The sequence below is a fragment of the Gymnodraco acuticeps genome, unplaced genomic scaffold (genome assembly GCF_902827175.1).
Source record: "Gymnodraco acuticeps unplaced genomic scaffold, fGymAcu1.1, whole genome shotgun sequence".
Lineage (NCBI taxonomy): Eukaryota > Metazoa > Chordata > Actinopteri > Perciformes > Bathydraconidae > Gymnodraco > Gymnodraco acuticeps.
This window is the reverse complement of record NW_022991125.1, coordinates 423,305-447,523: the sequence shown is the minus strand read 5'-3', so window position 1 is coordinate 447,523 and position 24,219 is coordinate 423,305. Positions and strand designations below refer to the sequence as shown.

General features: G+C 39.8%; 1 protein-coding gene across 2 annotated transcripts; it reads left to right on the top strand.

Annotated features, from left to right (window-relative positions):
• Positions 1-164: 164 nt before the first annotated feature.
• LOC117560317 (signal transducer and activator of transcription 5B-like) lies at positions 165-23,782 on the top strand (the record flags this gene model as incomplete). 2 transcript variants are annotated; one of them, XM_034237164.1, is given in 16 exon segments in its annotated part: positions 165-254; positions 461-638; positions 1,439-1,569; positions 2,738-2,889; positions 3,347-3,502; positions 4,215-4,394; positions 5,144-5,231; positions 5,608-5,730; positions 6,559-6,651; positions 6,791-6,997; positions 7,208-7,302; positions 10,121-10,263; positions 10,527-10,682; positions 10,827-10,878; positions 18,204-18,311; positions 19,224-23,782. In XM_034237164.1, coding segments are annotated over 16 exon segments (2,076 nt in total), but the record flags the coding sequence as incomplete, so codon positions are not given.
• Positions 23,783-24,219: the final 437 nt, after the last annotated feature.

Genomic DNA, 24,219 nt, shown 5'->3' with positions numbered 1-24,219 from the left:
CTGTGGGGATTGTCCACAGTATTGAGTATGTAAGTCGCTTTGGATAAAAGCGACTAACAAGTGACATGTAATGTAATAGAAGTGAGCACGTCAGAAAGTGCACTGGCTTTAAATTGATGGTATGGTCTTAATCATCTGCGGTGTGATGTGTGTGTGTTTTGCAGAGCACTTATGACCGCTGTCCTCTGGAGCTCGTGCGCTGCATCAAACACATCCTACACTCAGAGCAGAGGCTGGTTCAAGAAGCCACAAATGTAAGTGTTAAAGGGGAAGTGAATGTGTGTTGTCATTACAGAACTCCTGTAAACTCACGGTACCTTCCCCAAATTGTGGCTGGGTTAAGATTGACATCTGGGAAAGGATATCTATGAACAATAAATGACATGTAGTAGTAATAGAGTCATGATATTGGTAGAAGCAAACAAAAAACATCTGCACTTTTTAAATGTTGTGTGGATAGGCCAGCTCTGGGGGTGGGGGGCAGGCCATGGACAGCCTGTCGCAGCGCCATCAGCAGATCAACCAGTCCTTCGAGGAGCTGCGCCTGGCCACACAGGAGACGGAGAACGAGCTGAGGAAGCTGCAGCACAGCCAGGAGTACTTCATCATCCAGTACCAGGAGAACATGCGCATCCAGGGTGAGGCTGAGGGACACACACACACACAGACCTGTTAGGATCAAATATAACTATAACAACTATAACTATATGTTTTGGAATAAGTTCAATACAAAGTTATTTACGTTTCTTATTTACTATTGTCTTATTGGATTTTCCACATTGAAACACTTACAAGAAACAACAACACTAAACGTATATGACAACACTAAAATATATAATTAAATACAAAAGACATTGATTGATAAGACATAACTACATAGACATAATGGTTATGATAATAAAAACAAGAATAAATAAACATTAAAGTATTAGTTAAAAATAGTTCTAAATGTATAGAAACAAAAACATGTAAATACAATTAAGATGAAGATGACTTTTCCTCGCTGTTCAATGATTCATACCTTCTAATTGTTTCATACAATTTGCATAAAAGGCTCCCTGATATTAATAAAGGCCTCCCGAGATTCATTATTAACAAGCCTCAAAACGTACAATAACATATGATTTGAAGTCTCAAGGTAGGAGTACAACAAAGTCACAGACAAGTGTCAAAAGAACAACATGTCTCACACACACATACAGATCACAATAATGTGAAATACAACATCATCTTTTGTTAATTCATTCATTCATGGGAAGTTCCATTCCATATTTGAACACAGATTATCGAGAAAAGGTGTTCATCATGTTCAACATCACCAGCCCATTTGACTAATCTGTTAGTTGGAAAACGCACTACAGCCCGGTCCTGATTCACTTTCTTTCCCAGAAGTGAACAGTGTGTTGTTTGTAATGTTTCCTGCTACTCCTCCTGTTAGCCCAGCTGAGCAGCCTGTCCACGCTGCCTCCAGCTGAGCGCACCCAGAGAGAGACCGCCCTGCAGAGCAAGAGGACCACTGTGGAGACCTGGCTCACCAGAGAGGCCAGCACACTGCAGAAATACAGGCTTGTATGGAGACAACACTCACACACTACATTAACGCAGGCTAGCAAGGAAAGTTTCTCCTCCATTTATTCTTTTCGGTCTCATGATTATTCCAACAACTTTTTGAATCCAATATTTTACCCTGATGACTTATTAGGACATGATCAAATGTCCTTCTGCACATCATATTATCACATTGTAGTTTTGTGATCATAAATATGCTCATTCATCATGTTCAGAATCAGATATACTTAGAAATCAAGTTGATCTCTCTCTAGTGAAAAACAAATTGGTGCATGGGAAAATAATGTGTTATAGATGATATGTTTTCCAAGAGGACCTGAACAAGGAAAGATTTGAGCACTCGTGATTGAGCAGATATTGTTAGTTTGGGCTACATCAGGATAATTCATTTCAGCCCGCCTAAGAATACAAAAAAGCATATTAACCCAATCAGTAATAGCTTTTTCATCCTGGTTCTCTGTCATTCTCACCTTCTTGCAGGTATAGTCAAATTATTTCATAAATCAAATGACTATTTTTCATTTATGTAACTTACTTAATGGTATGTAAATTGGAAAGCCAGTTTCAAAATGGTGATAAAAGCAGGTCTAAGATCTGCTGCACTTTGTTTTATTAACAGATGGTGAGACATTAGGTTACCTCACAGTAGCTCTTTGGTGCATCACAGCAACACTACAGTAACTCAACGTCCCTGATGTTTGTAATGGCTTAGCAGCTCCAGTCAATTGTAATCGGATTGAGGCCTTTTTTTCTTGAAAAACTCTAATAATCAAAGAGGTTTAAAGGCTATGCCAACGTTGATATTTCTGAACACCACTGGTCTCTTAGATGAGCTGTTTATTTTTGGCAAACCATTCCTCACATACAGCCTTCCTCTTGCTGGATGAGCGCACCCATGGTATTTAACTAGTCTTGAACCTATATTCTATTTAAAAAAAAAACACTTTCATTTGTGCTTCATTACTTTCCAGACTTGTGCAACACGAGTTCCTCACAAGAGTGAACTGCAGTCGTAGGAAATATCCCCTTTTAACTCTAAATCATTTATAAACAGCGGAATAGTAAACGCATGGATTTTACAGCAATTAAGTTGCATAATCATGCTGTCCAAGATTCTGCTCATCTTCTTTCTCTGTGTGTTAACATGCTGAGTGTCCCATGTGTGCAGGACCTGTCCGAGCAGCACCAGAAGACGCTGGCCCTGCTGAGGAAGCAGCAGACCCTGATCCTGGATGAGGAGCTGATCCAGTGGAAGAGGAGGCAGCAGCTGTCCGGCAACGGGGGTCCTCATGAGGGGGGGCTGGACGTCCTCCAGTCCTGGTATCAACTATTCTTACTTGTATTTTATATTATAGAATGCAGAGTTTATTTTAATTTTTTTTCTTTCTGATGTAGAGGAGAATTTGAGTATTTCATTCAAGTTGTTGAGTTTGATACATTATAAATCTTATAAAGGCATACATCAGAATTCCTTTGTATTTGTCCCACAGCTAGGACATGTACATTGTTATAAGCAAATAGTACAGGGCAGATAAAGACAATCAGTGGCAGCCAGTAATACATATTAAAAAGTAAATATTGTAAGGTGTTATTTTACAACACTGTTGTTATAGTATTAAGTAGTGCGAAAAAGTAACAGACTTTAATAACAATTGTAAAATATTGCAGTTTTAAATGTACTTGCATAGAACAACCCAGCCTAATGTTCTCCGCTCCCCCTGTACTCTGCCCTCCCTCCCTCCCTCCCTCCCCTCCCCCTCCCCTCCCTCTGCCCCAGGTGTGAGAAGCTGGCTGACCTGATCTGGCAGAACCGGCAGCAGATCCGGCGCTGTGAACATCTCACCCAGCAGCTCCCCCTGCCGGGCCCCATGGAGGAGCTGCTGAGCAAACTCAACTCTGACATCACAGACATCATCTCCGCCCTGGTTACCAGGTGAGAACCAGCTTCACTTAACCTCAGTGAAAAACATTAAGGAATGATGTTAAGAAGAACTCGTTAATACTTAAGGACGGAGAGCTGCTGCTGTATGATTAGCAGTAGATGTTATTCATACTGTATGCGTCTGGTTTTTTTGGTACACTTATTGTGTTTACCCTCTCATACAAGATACACACAAGGTCAGTTATAACCAGTGTGTTCATGTCTGGCGATCACCTTTTATCAGAGACTCAGTCTGTTCTATATTCATACTGCTGCTTAGCCACACAATTACTGCATTTAGTTTCACTTTTGAATTCATTTGCTTTCTCTTTCTCTCTCATATTATATTTCCAAATTATTGTGCAAATAATGACAATTACAACATGCACCTATACACATATACATTTTGAAAATATCATTGTGTTTAAATACATTTTCAACAAAAGCAAAATTGACGTAGTTTTCTTTACAAGGACAACAATGTATTTTTTTTTATCATGAACAAACTAAAAACATAACTGTACCACACTTCCCATTTCTTATCCCCATAAAGTAACAAATAAGAAAAGTGACTTGCGAATGAATGATTACTTGCTGCAAGGAAGAGATGTCTCTTTCTCTCAAAACTTTCTCTCAAACTTTATCAATGACAAGATCACTGCCTTTGAATTCCTCTTCTGTGAGAAAATGTCAAGCAGCTGTTGTTGTCATCTCTTCTCTTCAGCACCTTCATCATAGAGAAGCAGCCCCCCCAAGTGTTAAAGACCCAGACCAAGTTTGCAGCCACAGTGCGCCTCCTGGTGGGGGGGAAGCTCAACGTCCACATGAACCCCCCTCAGGTCAAAGCAGTCATCGTCAGCGAGCAGCAGGCCAAAGCTCTGCTGAAGAATGAGAGCACACACAGGTGAGGGCCATAGGGCCATGATGATGAAGGTACCAGTAAAACACATGGATAATGTTGAGCTAAAAGGATTTGTTGCAGGTCTTTGGTTGGATATAAAAAACAAACATGAATGTAGTGGTGCTGTCATTTATTCTCTGTAGGCCGACCCAAACATTAGCAACGCAAGGGCTCCTTTCGACAAAAACATTAGGGTTTTTCCATTGGATTTAGAAATATTGCGGAAAATAAGATCTGTGGTAAACACACTTTTATGATACTTACACACTTTATTATTTATAACACTTTGTATATTGTTAAAGTGAAAAGGCAATCGGCAGAAGTAAAAGTCCAACGTGAGGATATAAACAACTACATAAAGGTCACATGGCTGCACATTACCACCGCTAATCTAAAGGTGGCTAATGTTCGTAGTGATAAAGTTTAGTAGACTCATTTAGTCACTTGGTACATAGAATCTTTGGACATTCACCAGTGGGGTAGAACAAAATGTGATCCTCTCTTCAGCTTGTGTTAACCATATTTGAAGCATCTAGCCAATAACAGGTTCAAAAAACAGTTGACTTTGGGACGAGGGAACCAGAACTGGTACACTGCCAACTCATTTCGGTGCTGTTGGACTCATTCCTGCACCACTCCTTAGGCAGCCACAAAATATATGTACTAAGTTGACATCGCCTTTTGTTGAAGGTTTTTCCTGCTACAGATGAGCTTTGTTCAATCCTTTCTAACAGCTTTATTTGCCTTGGCAGTGAAAGCAGTGGAGAAATCCTCAACAACAACTGTGTGATGGAGTATCACCAGGCCACCGGCACCCTCAGTGCACACTTCAGAAATATGGTATGCTCTGCTGGCTAAGTGTATGAATGACCTGACCACCAATATAACATTTTGTATTTATGTAATTGTTGAAATTGCATGCAACAATACCTTCATATATTTTGGTTTGTAATCCCATTGCGATTTCGATTGATTATGCTGCCTTTTTGACAACGACCTAAAAAACTATTTCAGATTTGAAAACTTCAGAAAATAGAATTATATTGCTGACATGTCAGGGTATATTTGCAAGACAAATACTAGCTGTTCAAAAACTGGCCTGATGCACAGTTCCTCGCCAGAGAATGGAGATGCAGCTGCTTAGAGTGCACTATATGGGCTGTGTTTGTTGTTATGAAGGTGTATGTGTGTAATCTCCTCTCTTGTCTTGGTACAGTCCCTGAAGAGGATCAAGCGTTCAGACCGCCGCGGTGCAGAGTCGGTGACGGAGGAGAAGTTCACGGTTCTGTTCGAATCGCAGTTCAGCGTCGGAGGCAACGAGCTGGTCTTCCATGTCAAAGTAATTGGATATTTGACCCTTTATTTACTTGTGAACAGCACTCGGTATCTTGCTATGTAATTAAATGATCTGCCTTCTTCACTGCCTCTGTCTATTTTAGACTATTCTCTAAGCCCTGTATTTAAAATGAAACATTTCACATTGATTAATAGTTATAGTAGGGATTCACCAATTGCACATGTCTAAGCCGATGCCAACACGTTTGTTTTTTCTCTTTATTTTCTTTGGTTGTTATTTATTCCCCTTTATTGCCAGTGAAACAAACATTTTTATATAGCACTACAGCCAACTCATTTCTGTCATAATATTATTAGCTGTCTTTTCTTTTAATGATAATACATATTTAATAGCATGATATTGCCTTTACTTCAATTGAATTATTAAATATCTAATACACAGAACAGGCTTTTAGTTCATATATATATATGTGTGTGTGTGTGTGTGTGTGTGTGTGTGTGTGTGTGTGTGTGTGTGTGTGTGTGTGTGTGTGTGTGTGTGTGTGTGTGTGTGTGTGTGTGTGTGTGTGTGTGTGTGTGTGTGTGTGTGTGTGTGTGTGTGTGTGTGTGTGTGTGTGTGTGTGTGTGTGTGTGTGTGTGTGTGTGTGTGTGTGTGTGTGTGTGTGTGTGTGTGTGTGTGTGTGTGTGTGTGTGTGTGTGTGTGTGTGTGTGTGTGTGTGTGTGTGTGTGTGTGTGTGTGTGTGTGTGTGTGTGTGTGTGTGTGTGTGTGTGTGTGTGTGTGTGTGTGTGTGTGTGTGTGTGTGTGTGTGTGTGTGTGTGTGTGTGTGTGTGTGTGTGTGTGTGTGTGTGTGTGTGTGTGTGTGTCTTGCAGACCTTATCACTGCCTGTGGTTGTGATTGTCCATGGGAGTCAGGACAACAACGCCACAGCCACCGTCCTGTGGGACAACGCCTTCGCTGAGCCGGTAAGTTAATGCTGTCTCATCAACTAATCAGAAGTTTTATTATATTTTTAACAGACCCAAACATACAGAGCAAACCTAACAATGAATGTATCTACATACTCGTCCTCTACCCTGATTGACCTCCATGTTTCCACCTCAGGGCAGGGTGCCGTTCATCGTGCCAGACAAGGTGATGTGGCCCCAGCTGTGTGAGGCCCTAGATATGAAGTACAAGGCAGAGATGCACAGTGGGCGGGGCCTGTCGGAAGATAACATGGTCTTCCTGGCGCAGAAAGCTTTTACAAGCAGCAGCAACAACCCTGAGGACTTCCGCAACGTGAGCATATCCTGGGCCCAGTTCAACAGGGTGAGCATCTTCCAGCGCATTTCTCCATGATCTACCTACTGATAGTCTGATACGGCAACCTGTGTATGTATTGATAACAACACGGTATATAAATAAAAAAGAAGCAGAAGCATCTGCTGGTGTTAAAATGACCAATGAATGCACACAACAAAAACCTGGTTTAGCCTTGTGTGCCTGTAAACGTACTGATGGTGTGTTTGTTTTGTTTAGGAGAGCTTACCCGGACGCAACTTCACCTTCTGGCAGTGGTTTGATGGAGTTGTGGAGCTCATGAAGAAACATCTCAAGCCTCACTGGAATGATGGGTAATGGCTCATTTTTTACAAGAGACGGTTTTATGTCGGTAGCTAAAAGAGCAACTTAAGATCAAAGTAAGTTGACAAAGTAGTACTGGAAAAACGTGTGAGGAGCAAAGACATTGTCATAGTACAGCTTCAGGATACTTCTGGTGGTCCTCCAAAAGAAAAGGCTGTTTTTATTTTTGAATGGCAGACTTTAAAGAGGCTTTTTAACTCCCCCCTAGCTTTAACCCTTTAATGCAGGGGTGGGGAACCTGCGGCCCCCGGGCCGTATACGGCCCGCGAGACAATTTGGTACGGCCCTCGAAGTAATTTATGTACACACGCAAAAAAGAAAAAAATTAAAGAAATCTAGACCGCAACAAAATTAAACAAGCGAGTGCCTGTTTTTCCTGGCCAAGGTCAGGGTCCTTGAATACAACACGAGCCTAACGTGTCATCACGTGGTATATGTCTCGTCTGACACAGAGCCCTAGAGAGATTATCTCTCTAGGGCTCTGGTCTGACAGGGGTTTAGAGCTGCCGGAGAGCAGAGCACCAGAACGCGGCTCCGGCACTTCCAAAAATGTCAGTACCCATAAGGAGCCGTACACATGCCACAGTTTTTGTATGGCTGTGTCTTTAGTTGACAGCCCAGTGGCGATCTGTTCATCTGTCATACTGATCATACAGTCAATAACTTTGTTGTTATTAGCATCTGGTTAGCTAGCTATGCTAACGAATATAAGAAGCTTTTTCTCCAACCAGTGAGGTAAAGGCACATCTTTATATGATCATTATAGTTATAAAAGAATAAGAGAATAAAGTAAACAGGTATAAAATACTATATGACAGTAAAAAAAAGTTGTTATTAATAATAGGGCTGTCAAGTTAACGCGTTAATAACGCGTTAACGCAAAAAAAAAATTAACGCCACTAATTATTTTAACGCGATTAACGCATGTGTATTTTTTTTTTCCTCGACTGCCCCGTAGTTTCAGAGCGCATCGAGTTTAAAATACCATCTACAAGCTGATGCTGACAGCCCCGCTCCTGCCGCCCGCTTGTGGCAGACCACACTTCCACGCTCACCGGCAGGCACCGACTGGCTATTGGGAGGACCGGGAGGGTGTGTGTGTGTGTGTGTGGCCCGAGCGAGCGAGAGAGAGACCTTACGTGCATTGTTGTTGTTAGCATCTGGTGCTAGCTAGCTGCGCTAACGGATATAAGGAGCTGTTTCAATGAAAACAGAGGAGCGACATTTCGCCACAACTGCGCCGAGCACTTGACTTCATGCAGGAAGCCAGACAGTGGGACATTGTACGAGAAGTCAGCACACTCAGCATGGATAGTGCGCAACATGATTGGAGCGTCCAGGCGTCCCGTTCGAGCATATGCCTTGAGTTGCACATAGCTCGAACGATCCAACACACACCTTGAGACACACACACACACACACACACACACACACACACACACACACACCATTTGTATTGTATTATTGAATGAGAGAGGTTCCAGGTTGAATTGAGGCGAATATTTATAATGTTCAGAGGTTGTTGTGTTTAATATTCATGAGGATATTTGACATTGTTCAAATGATAATAAACATTAGCATAAAGCATATTTGTCCACTCATATGTTGATAAGAGTATTAAAAACTTGAAAAATATTCCTCTAAGGTGCATTTAGAACAGATACAAAATGTGCGATTAATTTGCGATTAACTATTTTAATCAACTGACAGCCCTAATTAATAAACAAGAATACAGTTTGAAAGGGGAGTGATTTGTAAAATATCCATAAAGCAAAAATAAATCTGCTTACAGTTCTGTTTCATATGGGTGTTGAGAGATGTGTCCATAGATCTCCTAATTTTGCTCTCAAAGTGCACCAGATTGATGCTTTCAACTTCAACATTTAAAAAATAATCTTCCCGGGGGAGCATGCCCCCCGGACCCCCCTAGAGGAGGTTAGGTCCCCCCCCCCCCCACTTAAATCATGTCCATGGATAGGAAACTAAATACATTTGCACACATCTTGTGTCCATATCTTTCTGTTGTGGTGGTCATGCCATAACCGTGCACGTGCATGCATGCGCGAGTCATGGTAAGATATCTGGATTAAGAGGTTGCTTTTTCTTTGCACTGCATGAAAGAAAGGCCAAATGAATGTGCTGTGATTTTAGTATTTTGAAGCAGAGGTCAATAATTTGTACGGCCCTCGGAGGATGTTAGAAAAATTGAAATGGCCCTTGAGAGGAAAAAGGTTCCCCACCCCTGCTTTAATGATTGGTTAGGTTTTGGAGAACACATTTTGAGTCACTATATCTTATTTTCACACTATAGCTTAAAATATGTTAAAATTCAGTCAAACTAAATGAGCCATCTTGTTCTTGGTTTAGGTATTTTATGCTCAAAAGGTCCACTAGGTATCACTGTTTCTTTAAATAGTTCTTCTCTAAAAACATGCTCTATCTAACAGCGTGTTTGTCATTTTTATAGTTTGTAATTTTTTGTTTTAGCACTCAATTGCAACTATTTGCATCTAAAAGACAAGAACGCTCATTCATCGTTGTAGATATGATACATCTAATATTATTCCTTTATCTGTATTGTGAAAACAATTAATGAGTATGTTTTTTATTACCGTCTCAAAAGCATGCTCAACCAATCGGTTCAATTGTCATTTGGTTATTGCTAAGACAATTTTTGCAGTACCTCTTTAAATGATATAAAATAAAGCAATAGTTTGAACGATTCAAGTTGATGTTCCTCAGGTTAAAGAACAGCAATGGGTTTGCTTTGTTTTCTGAGTGTGTTTGTGTGTATATGTGTGTTTATAGTGCCATCCTGGGCTTTGTTAACAAGCAGCAGGCCCAGGACATGCTGCTGTCCAAACCCAACGGCACGTTCCTGCTGCGATTCAGCGACTCAGAGATTGGAGGCATCACCATCGCCTGGGTGGCTGAGAACCCCAACAAGCAAGGTACCAAACTGCACTGCTGTCATGCCTCTTACAATAAGTGTGAATCTCAATTAATCATTCATTATTACAACATTTAACTGAATGAAATGCATGCAAGATGAATTTTCCCCTCTCAGTAACATCTCTAATTCCACTTATTTTCATTTGTGCATTACATAGGTCGTGCATTACACTGGTCGTGCACCATAATCCCCGAAAATATATTATTTTAAATCTTTATGAATACAGTGAGTGAACTCCTGCTTTTATCGATCTTCGGCTAGGTGAGAGGCTGGTCTGGAATCTGTTGCCTTATACAACAAAGGACTTTTCCATCCGTTCCCTGGCGGACCGCATCAGTGACCTGAACCATCTTCTGTTCCTGTACCCGGACCGGCCCAAAGACGAGGTCTTCGCCAAGTATTACACCCCTCCCCTCTGTAAGTTCCAATATATTTTCTATTCACATCAACAGTGAAGTAAAGAACTCTTTATTTTTATATAACTCAGTTGTGAGGTGTAAGTGGATGGCATTATAAAGTTGAAATGACTAAACAATGTAAGGCAATATGTCTCTCTTGCAGCAAAAGCGGTGGATGGATACGTAAAACCACAGATCAAACAAGTTGTGCCAGAGTAAGTTGTGTTTTCTCTCTTTTGTTAAACTGCCTCTGCAAACACAAATCACTTCAAATGGACAAAAATGAATAAGAAGCAAGTTACTTAAAGGGGACCTATCATGCAAAATGCACTTTTGTACGTCTTTCATACATGAATATGTGTCCCCGGTGTGTTAGGGAACTCACCAAGTGTCAGAAAACACAACCCTCTCTCTTTTCCTCCATACCAAAATCTCAAAAAATGGGGCTGTAACGGATCTGATACAGACTGATCCAGATTTGAATTATTTTCTACGTCACAAAAGGGGTGCTCCGCTTAGTGGTCAATTCTCCACCTATCAGGGGAATGTGGGGTTGGGCCACCGCCGGCCATTGCCGCTCGAAAGCGCTGGAGATGCTGTAGTACATATGCCAGGCCTGTAAGTGGCGCTGTAGTCTGCCACCAAAGCACCGAAGAAGACTTCCTGCGCACTGTTGCCATGGTTGCCCTTCTGTTTATTCTCCGCTGTGGCTCTTTTTCTCCCTCCCCGAGGCAAGCGTGTGCTCCTGCTCCTGTAATTCAATGCAATCCCTCCCCGTCGAGGCAAGCACTGTAATTCTCTCCGGTAGTTCACCAGCAGATGGCAAACACCCACCTCTCGGCCTCTTCCAAGGGACGAGGGGACCGTGCGGCAGAATTTCAGTTAGATTTTTTTCCGCCGGTCAGGATGTCCATTAAAGTTAAATTCTTCCGGACAAAATTAGGAAAGTGCCGGTCAAAGGTCTTCTTTGTTATTCATTGAGCTTTAAAACAAATGAATAATTACTCTATATAATAATATAAGAATAAAACACGGAGGACGGAGATCTCTTTTTCTCCCCCTCGTCTGACAGCCCAGCAGCTGATCTCAAAGCACGCTCCCCTCTCCTGCATGGGGGCGTGGTCAGCTGCAACTCACAGAATCAGCCCCCTGCAAAAACAGGGCTGGAAAGAGCAAATAGAGGCATGGCTAAAATGCAGGATCTGTTTGGTATTTTGAAAAAAAAACTGTATTTATATACTTTATATAGGTATGGCCCTACAATATATTGTTCAAATATAGCAGTGTTTCTCAAACTTTTTCATACCAAGGACCACTTAACCAATAAAAAAACACTCGCGGACCACCTAACTCCACAAATATCAAAAAATACATCGTTTTTCTAGAACAGATTACAAATCGCCTGAAAATGGTACAAACAAGTGGCAACATGTGTAACGAAGGTGTTGCGCTGGGCTATATCATGCAATTGAAAGTGAAACTTAACCTCGCTCCATTGCAGAGATATTCCCGCGAGAGTGCGGAAAACTGAAATGAATTAATTTATTTCAAATGTGAAATGTTACCAATATACTCACGGACCACTAGGGGGCGCTCACGGACCACCAGTGGTCCGCGGACCACACTTTGAGAAGCACTGAAATATAGCATGATATGTCCCCTTTAAGTTTAATGGAGAAATGGTATTTGAATCCCTAAACACGATGCTGCCCTCCTCTATCAACATAAAAATGGAAACCTTTCAAATATCTTTCCTGTAGCTTTGCCGCTCCTTCTTGGGTTTCTAAGTGAGTCTATGCATAGGTTTATGGTGTTAACTCTCATAAGTACAAAAGCTTCATCAAATGTATTTGCCCCAGGTCAAAGCACCACTGAACTTCCTCAGGTCTTCGACAACACACACACCAGGGGCGGATCTACCGGGGTGGCAACTGCAACCCAAAAAATAGCCTTTCCACCCCAGCTGCCACCCCAGTTGGCAGCTTTGTTTTGAAAGAAAAGTTGTGGCTCATCGGATATTTCTGAAAGAAAGTCTCTAATGTCCGAGTGCAAGTGAATGCAGCACAAGACGCATGTCTTGTAACCCCTCCCATGGCACGAGCATGGAAATATGATTGGCGGCGATTTCATTTGAACGGGACAGCGCAAAACTATGTGATTTAGTTTTGTATCATAAAGATAAAGCAACACTTTCTCAGAATAAGCAGTTCTTGTTTCTTGTTTCTCAAGGATCAGACTTTTGCTCTCGCTGCAGCTCTTCTCGTTTGCGCTCCCTCATTTTTTTTTCTTTCGGTTTTGACACAAACGTCCCAGGTGGGCGGGACTTTCAGGGGCGTGTCCCCATTGGCTACTCAGTTTCTGAGTGACAGCCCACTACACCACAGATCATACAGTGCAACTCATGCAGCAAACTCCGGAGTCCACTCGGCCACGTTAGTGTCGGTGTCTCCTGGGGAGTTTTCATGAACATATCGGACTTCTCTTATGGATTGCTGTGCATTACACTTGTGTTGTGTAGTTTATACTTTATTCCAACTTTAAATATGTTAATACCTGAACACACTGCTGCTGTTAAATAATTTCCCAATTTGGGATTGATAAAGTGTCTGTCTGCAGGGCTCAACGCTAACTTTTAAAAGTGGTTGCCAGGCTGGCAACCAGGCATCAGCTTTTGGTTGCCAAAACTGAAAATACGGTTGCCATTTTTAGTCACCTTATATTTTAAATAATTAAGATACTATACAGTTATAGTACACACACACACACACACACACACACACACACACACACACACACACACACACACACACACACACACACACACACACACACACACACACACACACACACACACACACACACACATATTGTATTAGGTTCCAGGTTGAATTGAGGCGAATATTTGTAATGTTCAGAGGTTGTTGTGTTTAATATTCATGAGGATATTTGTCATTGTTCAAATGATAATAAACATTAGCATAAAGCATATTTGTCCACTCATATGTTGATAAGAGTATTAAAAACTTGAAAATGTTTCCTCTTAGGTACATTTAAAAAAGATCAAAAATGTGCGATTCATTTGCGATTAATCGCGATTAACTATGGACAATCATGCGATTAAATATTTTAATCGACTGACTGCCCTAATATATATATAAACTCCCCAAACAGGTGAAAACCTACCAGTTTCACCCACTGTCTCTGCCACCTCCCTCAATGCCTGGTTCCTCCGGTTTGTATCTCGTTAATAGTTCTGGTCGTAAAGAACCGGGTGATTTGCTACCGTAATTTCTCATTTGGAATATGAGGAAATGAGTCTGGTTCTCCCTGCTTACACGCGGTTTGATTGGCTAGCGCTTCCAGCTCAGCTTCAAAAGTAGAACATTGCTCAACTTTTGAATCCTGAAAATCCTGGAAATCTTCGCTTCGCTCCCCCACAATGCAGTTCGGCGAAAAGCGAGGCAAAGTGACGTCATCCCCATTCAAAGTCAATGGGCAGAGAAGCGTTGGAAGATTTGTTTAAAGCTGCTGTGTGGACGTACCGTAACTCCCAAAATCGGGCTGGTGTGTAGCGGCCTTTAAGCTGGAACACAGGAAATCTGTAAGCAGCAATATATCTGAGTGCAAGCGTACAGTTTGAGCAGAAGCAGAGCAAATCTAAGTGCAAGCAGGCACTATTTGAGTGTGAGGACAGGGTTTGAGGGAAAGAAATACATCATCTGAACGTGAAATCAATAAAGTATGCTCTCAAATTTAAAGACCACGCTCTTGAATACAGATAGGGAATAACCCCCATACAGATGAGAGAGCTGCAGCGAGAGCAAAAGTCTGATCATTGAGAAAGAAGAAACAAGAACTGCAAACAAAAACCTATGTTAAAACAAAGAAAAAAGACTTATAGTTTACATGATTACACAAATGATTTGTTTGCAACTTATAGTTTTATTTTTGAAATGTATTTTATTTTGCTTGACTCAGTTTTTTTTCTTTTAAACTCATAGTTTTGCTTTATTCTGAGAAAGTGTTGCTTTATCTTTATGATACAAAACTAATCCCATACAAAACGAGAAGCATTCGGATCCAAGTAGATGGAAGGATTGGAATGAGGTATTTGCGGTCTACACTGACAGAGAAGAGACCGTCAAGTTTGGCTGTACTCAACATTGAATCAAAACGCACTAAAGCTTTGGATCTTATTAAGTTTGTGAGGCGTTTTGCTGAACAACATGGAAAATATGTTCTTCTTTGAGGGGGTCTGCCCCCAAAAAACAGTTTTAAGTCCTGAGAAAGTCAAATAAGACGGTGTGTAAAACTACACTGCCCAGCCACAAAAAAGTAACCACTTTGATTGAACTAGGCCAGTAGGTAAGGACCTTCCACTGGATCATAACTTACTGCAGCGATGTATCTTTTTTAGCTGAATACACATTTTTTAACCCTGACTGGAGTCACTTCTTTAGTGCGTGTTATTTTTTATGTAAAGTCCAGGTTGTAACTGTTTGCAGTAGTTGTGGGGCGCTGAACTGTTCCTTTGAATCTTTTGAATTTTGATATATGATCGTAATTACTTGTCTTTGAAATTTGAAGGAGGGTGAGCAAGCATCTTGAGGAACATTCATCATTAACTCCTCCAAAAAATATAGTTTGTTCAATAATAAATGAATATGTGAATCATAAAAGGGATTGACAGCTGATAGGAATGATATGATTGTTAATATTATCATATTAATTCAGACAAACATCGACGAGACAGTTAATTAATGTACTTATTGCAGCAGTCTGCATAGATTTGGTACCCCGGAGGCCTGTACTACGAACCAGGATTTTCGCTTAGCGAGCTAACTTCAGGGAAAACTCTGGGTTTCCGGTCCTACGACGCTGGTTCTCTTTTTAGCGGGCTAGATCTCCATGGTAACTTATGCTGAGTGGCTAACCTAGGGGCCTATACTACGAATCTAGTTCAACATATCCTGGATATGTTTTGAGTTATCCGGTTGACTTAATCCAAAACAAAGCCGCTCTCGCTAAACTGGCTATCAACTCGATGGCTCAAGCCAGCCGTGTCCTATCTAGTTAGGTGCGCGTTCACATGAAAGGGGTGGTATTCTGGAGCATTCGACCAATCACAAACATGGAGAAGCGTACTGACAGCGCAGCGTCATACTTCCTGAATGAAAAGTGTACTTTAATACTAGTCAAATATGAAGAAGTTAAACTTAATGTGGACGTCGATGTGTCCCATTATCATTCATATCACATCATATCACTTCATAATGTATCATATATTTCCTTATCTGAGTCAGCTGAGCCGTATCTGGCCGTGCAACACTCACAGTGTCACATACTGTATGCAGAAGTATTATTTTAAGCAACACATTAAGTTGACGAAACACTCGAGTCAAATGTAGTTAAATTCAGATTGTGTTTTAGACGGGGCAGTGATATCAAAAACCTTTTTCTGTTACCAGCTGTATTCACCTTGCAGGTGCAGCTATGTGGCTTTGATCCTGGATAAAGTGTTTAAGTCATGGATGTTTAAAGTTTAACTTCTTCATATGTCTAGTATTAAAGTTCACTTTTCATTCAGGAAGTATGACGCTCCGCTGTCAGTACGCTTCTCCATGTTTGTAATTGGTCGAATGCTCCAGATACCACCCCTTTCATGTGAACGCGCACCTAACTAGATAGGACACGGCTGGCTTGAGCGATCCACTTGATAACCAGCGTCGTAGTACAGTTTAGCGAGAGCGCGTATGTTTTGGATTAGGCCAACCGGCTAACTCAAACATATCCAGGTTAGGTTGAACCAGCTTCGTAGTACAGGCCTCAGCTGGTCTAAGAGTGAAACAAACTCATTCAGTTATTGTTCAGTTAAAATTCATTACATTATGTCTGCCACCTTATATATTTATATTTAAGGCTTTACTGATGTGCCACAATAATTTCACCTAATGTTGATTTGATTGATTGATACATTTATTTCGAACAAGTAAAATAAATAATTACAAAACAAAACAAATGTTGCAGTGCATAGTCATGTAAGAGAAATCAAAACAAAAAATGACATTTACAACATCAACAGCATTAGCAACATAAACAGTCCCACATCTAGTGTTCGAAAAGGAGTGAGAAGAAGTATAATTCATTTAATCTCACCCCCTTGTCCCTAAAGGATTTATTTATAATCTATAATCTGCAATAATTATCATTTTTATGCATTATTATTGTTATTATTATTAATCTGCTTTACCTGTTGATTGACATATATACATATACATACATACACTGATATACATATACACACCTACATACTCACACATATACACATAGTCAAACACCTTCCCCATCCCTGCACCTCGAGAAAATAATTTCTCTGTATTTCCTCTTGAACTGGTTAATGTCTGGACATGGCTTTAGCTCCACGTTCACACTGTTCCATCGTCTCACTCCACAGGCTGAGATACTAAATGTTCTTCTGGTTGTACGGACCCTATGAATTTCGAATTGAAATGGTCTCCTTGAACTATATCCCCCCACTCGTTGAGTGAATACTTTTGGGATGTTTCCTGGTAAAACGATATGATTAGCCTTAAACATGATTTGTGCCGTTTGGAATTCTACCAGGTCTGTGAATTTTAACAATTTTGACTGCAGGAATAATTTGTTGGTGTGATCAAGGTATTTGGCATTGTGAATGATTCGTATGGCTTCTTTTTGTAGAATACATACTGCATGTAGTTATTGCCCCAGATTTCAGCACAGTCAGTCAGATATGGTAAGACTAGTGAACAGTAGAGAATGCAAAGTGATTTCTGATCTAGAACTTGTTTTACTTTGTTTAGTATGGAAATGCTTCTAGACAGCTTTGATTGTACATGTTTTATGTGTAATTTCCAACTTATTGTGTCTTCTATTATTACCCCAAGAAATGTAATTTCATGGACTCTTTCAATTTCAACCCCATCTATTTGTATTTGCATTTGTGTTTTTGTTCTATGTTTACCGAACAGCATTAATTTTGTTTTACTCAAGTTTAATGATAGTTTATTTTTGTCAAACCATGTTTTTAATTTGTGCATTTCATTTTCTATGTTCTCCACTAGCTGTTCTAAATTGTTATTGAGTTAACATATAAATATTGTGGATTTCCAAGTTAACATTGATTGATATGACTGGGATTAAATCAGCATATGCCAGGGGATGCCACCCCTCAAAATCTCCTGCCACCCTCTTGCCACCCCATGAATATGTGTCTAGATCCGCCCCTGACACACACTGAGCGTAAAGTAAATCCTTATAAATGTTGGCAAGATAATCAAAACTGGGACACAAACACAGACGTCTGTCATTATAGTATGAAGTTGTATTTAAAGCATCCTAATACAGGCTTGACCGACACTTGCTAGCCATTCAGAAATTAGTTTTTTTATTATTACAGTATTAGTTACTAAAATATGTGTTTAGTTATTGGGCTTGGTGCAGACACGTGATCATGGTCAGATTAGTTGATCAAATAATGCTTGTTATATGTCTCTGTTAGATTCACCACCCCAAAATCTGAACCCAGTGGAGGAACTCCTTCGTTCATGGACCAAACAGCTTCTCCGTCCATCAGCCACCCCAGCAGCTTTGGAGTCTACCCTTCGATGTAAGCACACTCCTTTACATTTCATTCTTGGGACAACACCCTGTAAAATGAAAGGGAGTACATTTAGCTTTCATACTTGAAGTACACCTTGATGATAAAGTGTACATATTCTTACTGGAGTCAAATTCCCAGTGCTTGTACTTGTTGGCACTTTATTTTGTTTTGCAATGGTATTGCAGCCTCTACTAAAAGTGACTTTAATCAATAAACAATACATAACCGCAGATTCCTTCAGATTCCCTCAGCTTTTCTGAGCTTTAGTGAGTTTCAGCTTATTGTTCAGCTGTCTGGCTTTACATGTTGTTGGGGTTACTTAATGCTGTCATACAGTTGTTTTCGGCAGCAGCTGGTAGCTGTTTTCAGACTAAATGCCAGGAAACAGCAGACAGACAAAGTAAGGAAAACGCTGTTGGAAATAGTGACGCATTTAGCAGCTTATGAGCCAGATATTTTCCTCAGGAGATGCTGGAGACCAAAACTGAGCGAAAAGAGACAATGCTGGAGTCTTTGTGTTTTTTCAACTGATGGATTTGAGTAATGCATGCTTTTGATGCTTTCTAACTGCTGGACGTGTATATTAGCATTAGCATTGTTTAACAGGTTCGTAATCTTAAAAGATGACAATATGATGTGTGTGTTTCATGGCAGCTTACATACAGACATGTGGGTATGTGTGTATATATATATATATATATATATATATATATATATATATATATATATATATATATATATATATATATATTTGACTCTGTTGCGTTGTCTGGGTTTCTTTGATTAATTACTTACGATATGTTCTACCTGATAATTCACAATTACACTGTAGAAAATCCAACAGAAAAAAACCCAATAATTGTCCAATGAACCTCCTTCATGACAATGTGGCCTGCGTCTCTACTGTCGCCCTGTCAGGAGTGACACCATGTTGGATGCAGAGGGAGACTTCGACCTGGAGGACACGATGGACGTGGCGCGCCATGTGGACGAGCTGCTCCGCAGGCCAATGGCCAACCAGTGGAGCAGTCAGCAGTCCTGAACCTGCGTACACCTTCAGGTCTTCTCCATCTTATCTTACAGAAACACCCGCAACTGCAGCCACAGAGAAACGTCTGTGTGTTCATCGGCTGCTCTGGCAGGTCCACATCACAATGTATTTCAGTTTCAGCTCCCCATAGGGGTTTAGTGTGAAAAGAAGGTCTGGTCATATATCCGTCTCTGTTGAGAAAGTAAACCTACTATCAGAAAGCAATGTTACAGACATTTGATGGTCTTAATGTCCTCTCCCACTTACCGTAGTTTCTCAGGGTTGATGTGTTGTTCCGGTCTGGATTTATTCAACATGAAATACAGTCAGTTTGTACGTAAACTTTGCATTCATATGTGCCTGTTTAGCTTTTAGCTGGCAAAAGGAGAAGTCTGCTTAGAAATGTACAGCAGTCATACCAGCTTTTTTTTCATTCTCAAGGTTTGCTTCATCTACACATTTAACATTGGTGACAAAATGCTGAAACATTCTACATCTTCTCCATTACTGGGATTATGTGTCGCTAATTCTTATCCGTATTCAGTCAATCCAGAATAAATCAAATACGTCACTTTAGCTGAATCTCAACCTCTGTGACCAAAAGTATTTACAGGATGATGGCAAATGTAAGTTTTCCAAGATTATTTTAAGTCTGTTATTTTAAAGAGAGGCTCATAAAGGGAGCAGAGTGAGATGAATAGAACAACAAGCAGGAAACAACCAATGTGTTTCCTAGTTAAGTTGCTATGTCATTGGCTTAGTTGTGGCTTGGACATTGAGACATTTTTTAAGACATGTGTTTTCAGAAACTAAATAAGGTGGTTTAAGTTTAAACCCAGATGCTGATGTATAAAGAGACTGGCTGCAGAGTTAGAGGCAGGGCCCCTGTTATTAATACGAAAGTTGATCAGTAGCGCATACAGCCAAATTGGTATGGATGCAAAATCAATTGAATCTTCTGCATCCATGGGGCCCTTTGTACGACTAATAGGACACATTTTGAAATAAGGGCTGTATAAATGTTTTGGTGGGGAGTCTATTTCCCTTCAGAAAAGAATGATCCCCTGATTTACAGTTATCTTTCCCTCTAAGTCTACAGTGAAAAGTATTTTAAGGCCGAAGTGCATCAAATGACAGATCCGGAAGGTGTAATTCCTTATTTTACCACTAGGAAAATTGCAGACAAAGCAGTTTCTGCCGATAGCTTGACCCATCGCCTCTGGAGCTCACTGATCCTTAGGATTAATTCAAACATGTAGCGCACATGAAGATTACCTTCTTGACCACCTAGCACTAATGATTCAATAACTGGGTCCCCGTTTTGTTTGTTGTCTTGCATAGCATGAGCGTGCCAGTAACGCAAAGACACCATGCTGAATCCGTCAATGTTGCACACTATTAAGCTGAACCAGATAAAGCACTTATGTGCCAGCTAAGGCAAGAAACAACAAGCATTAGTGCTAGCATGTTAGCAAGTAAACATGATTATAAAACAATCCAAGTGTCAATATGTTAAAATACATATTTTATAAGGAAATAGATTGAACAAAAAGTTAGGTTTCAAATATACACACACTTTTATATGGACGAATTACGCTGAATGTGAAAAACAACTTATATTAACAGTGCACACTGATGCATCGATTTGTGACAGTCATCTGTATATTGTTTCAGTTCTGAAACGTTTTCTCAGCAGTACGAGGAATAAATTAACAGTTAATCTGTAAAATCGCATCTAAAACCATCCCCACCATTTTTCACAGCAATTTGGCTGAACCTGTTGTAAACCACAGCTAAGCTAGGCAGATGCTAAGTGACACAGCAGCAGCCGCAGGGAGTTGATGAGTTTACATCTGACATTTACTTTTGTAGTAAAACCACCAATATGTCTTTGTAACATGCTAAAACATGGTGTTACAATAGTACAGGTGTAGAAGGATCAGCCAACACATTTGGTATTGTGAGCTACACAGCAATATTTATCTAAGCTAACATTAGCGTACATTAGCTACCGGTCACACACGTTTTGAACTAAACAAGGGGGAGTTCATTACTTATGAGTTCCTTTGGAGAAAGATTTCATTAATGAGGTCTAAGGTTGCATAGTCTGGTTTCAAACTATCTTTTGGTGCTTTTTGTATAATATTTTATATTGCAGCCATGTTATGAATTTCCTGTAGCCTACTATACCTTAAAGCAAAATATTGTATTAGTCATAGATGCCATCATTTCTTATAAAGTCAATAAGTGCTTGTTGATTTAAAGACTTAACTCACAAGTCATATTTTTTTACTTTTGTCAGATGGAGTTTTAAATACAATGGGTGATATAACACGATCATTTAGAGGGATATTTATTGATTACAATTGTTTACATAAAGACAATATCCGTGAGAATATAGTTGGGGTTTACCAAATTAGAATTCAATTTACCAACGTCAAATTAGCTACATTTTCTGTGCCTGAATCTGTTATAGTCGTGTTAATGCTCGTTGCCTTGGTGAATGTTTATACAACATTTACATTTGAAATCTGGAGATATGGAAAGGAATCCCCAACAATCACCAGTTAGTCTTTTTAAACTCTTTCTAAAATATTTGGAGCGGTTCTCAGTCAAGTTGCATTCATTGCAACATTACCACCTCTTACTTAATGGATGTATGGTAGTGTTAAAGTAACGTCATGTAGATTAATAATTAGTCAGAAAAATATAATGCTACAGTATTACTCCTGCCCTCACATTTGTGCTGCACAAAAATAATTAGCCAATCATAGCAGAGTATTTTTTCATAAAACAGTTTATATAATGTATCATTGCTATGTGATATAGTGCAGGTCATGGGATATTAGTGTTAAACAATCAAAGAGGATTTGTATAATATCCTATCATGCTGGGTCTCATTTGTTTTAGCACCTGAAGCTACCACAGAATGCAGAATATTGAACTGTTGTGATTGTTCTTGGATAATTATTTCCCCACCTATTATGATTATTATTTGCATCTTCTGGTTGTTTTTTGAGTCAACATTTACATTAATGAGCATAAAATGGATTATCTTTCCATGTGGACAGTTTCGATGTTACAGTCAGTGCTCTTGGATTTCGGCACCAATATCTTTTCTACTTAATGATCTCTTTCATATAGCTCAGTTTTCTGCCCTAGAAACTGTGGATGTCCCTCTTGAATAGTTGGTCAGAGCCATGTTCATATGAAATGCATCTTGTTTTGGAAGCCAGGAGCACTGTTTACAGGACTGCCCTCTCACTGTACATCCTTTATTATCAATCATGGTGTAACAAATTAAATTGAAGTGACCTTTGTGTTTTTTTGCTCATCTAATGTACTCAGCTTAACGTTTGTGTTAACCCAAAGTAAGCTTGTCATTTAACCTGAGCCTAAACTTGACTAAAAAAACTGTACAGTGAATGTTCAACATGAATTAATAAAATATTGGAATCAGTTAGTGGATGCATTAAACTGACTCAAACTAAAATGACAAACTACAACATGTTATATTGATTTGAGAAGTCTCAATGTGACAGTTTCAGTGAATGTTTATGACATAGAGAATCTTAAACATATTCCGTCTATGAATATATGTTGTCAAATGTTACTTTGAGGTGTGTGCTGTCTTACAGCTTTGTCATCTGTCAGTGGATTCCTTTGGGAGAATGCTCATACCTCATACTGTGTAATAGTTATTTCAGTCAGAAGTGTTTGTCGATCATTTATCCTCACAGCTTCTGAAAGTGCCAGTCCAATCATTGGGCAGGTCTGCGCCCTCATGGTGGAATAATTCATGCTCTGCATAATAAGCTTTTTCTAAATTCTCACTTCAGTAGTCTTTTAGTTTTGACGTACAGAGGCTTTGTAGATCTGTCTGTGCCTTGTGGATTGTGAAGGGACAGCACGGTCCATACAGGACATTTTAAAGCCATTGTCTTGACTCTGCACTACTAACAGCCTTAACTAAGGAATGTCTAATCACCTTGAGAAACAAAACTCACCCAGAATGGAAGTAAACACCATAAACCTCAAGAAAACTCACTGTGAAATAAGTTTAGATTAGTCCAAATCAACCAAATAAAACCTGATGACTTGAGTGTATACCTTTCTGCGTCTTATGCTTTTTGCTTGATAGGTAAATAAAACACAAACTTTGATGGTGTTCGAACTCGGCAAAAGCAAACAAGCACTGTGATGTTTACACCAGCAGTTATTTCGTGTGTTTGTGCTCATCAGTTCTTCTCCTGCTTGTCTTTAAATCAATTTAATTTATGTTTGTCCTCAGTGTAATTTACTTTTCTAGCCTGGTGTCTTTGCTTGCTTATGTGCAGCCAGTGGCCTGTTTGGGTACTTTGTATTTACATCCTTATTGTGCCACTTTCTGCTGGAAGTTAAATGTAGGGATTGGGGATTTGAAAATAAAAGTTTTTTTTATAATGAATGATATCCCACTGTGGTTTGTTGAACCAGGTACTGTATTGATGAGTCTACTTTTTTTGCTACATAATACATTTAGCCACTTGGCAAGTATGCTGAATTATTATGTGAAGCTTGGAGCTAGTAACTTAAAAAAAACGAGAAGTACATTAAAACTGTACTTCAGTATTGGAGGTAGGTTATTGCTTTCCATTAACATCGCCATGTAAATAAATACAGGTGTTTGACCTCATAAAGATTTGGTTGTTTGATCAGTAGCCATTGCACACAGTTTGCTGTTTTCATTCTGTAATCTTCTGCTGTTTAGAGGCATCACCGTGCTTATTGTGCAGAAAGTGTATGCATGTGCACTATTGATTAAGACATCATGACATGTCTGACTGATGGCTGTGTCAGCAGTAATCAGAAGTGCCTGATTCTAATTTGTACCAAAGTAGCCTA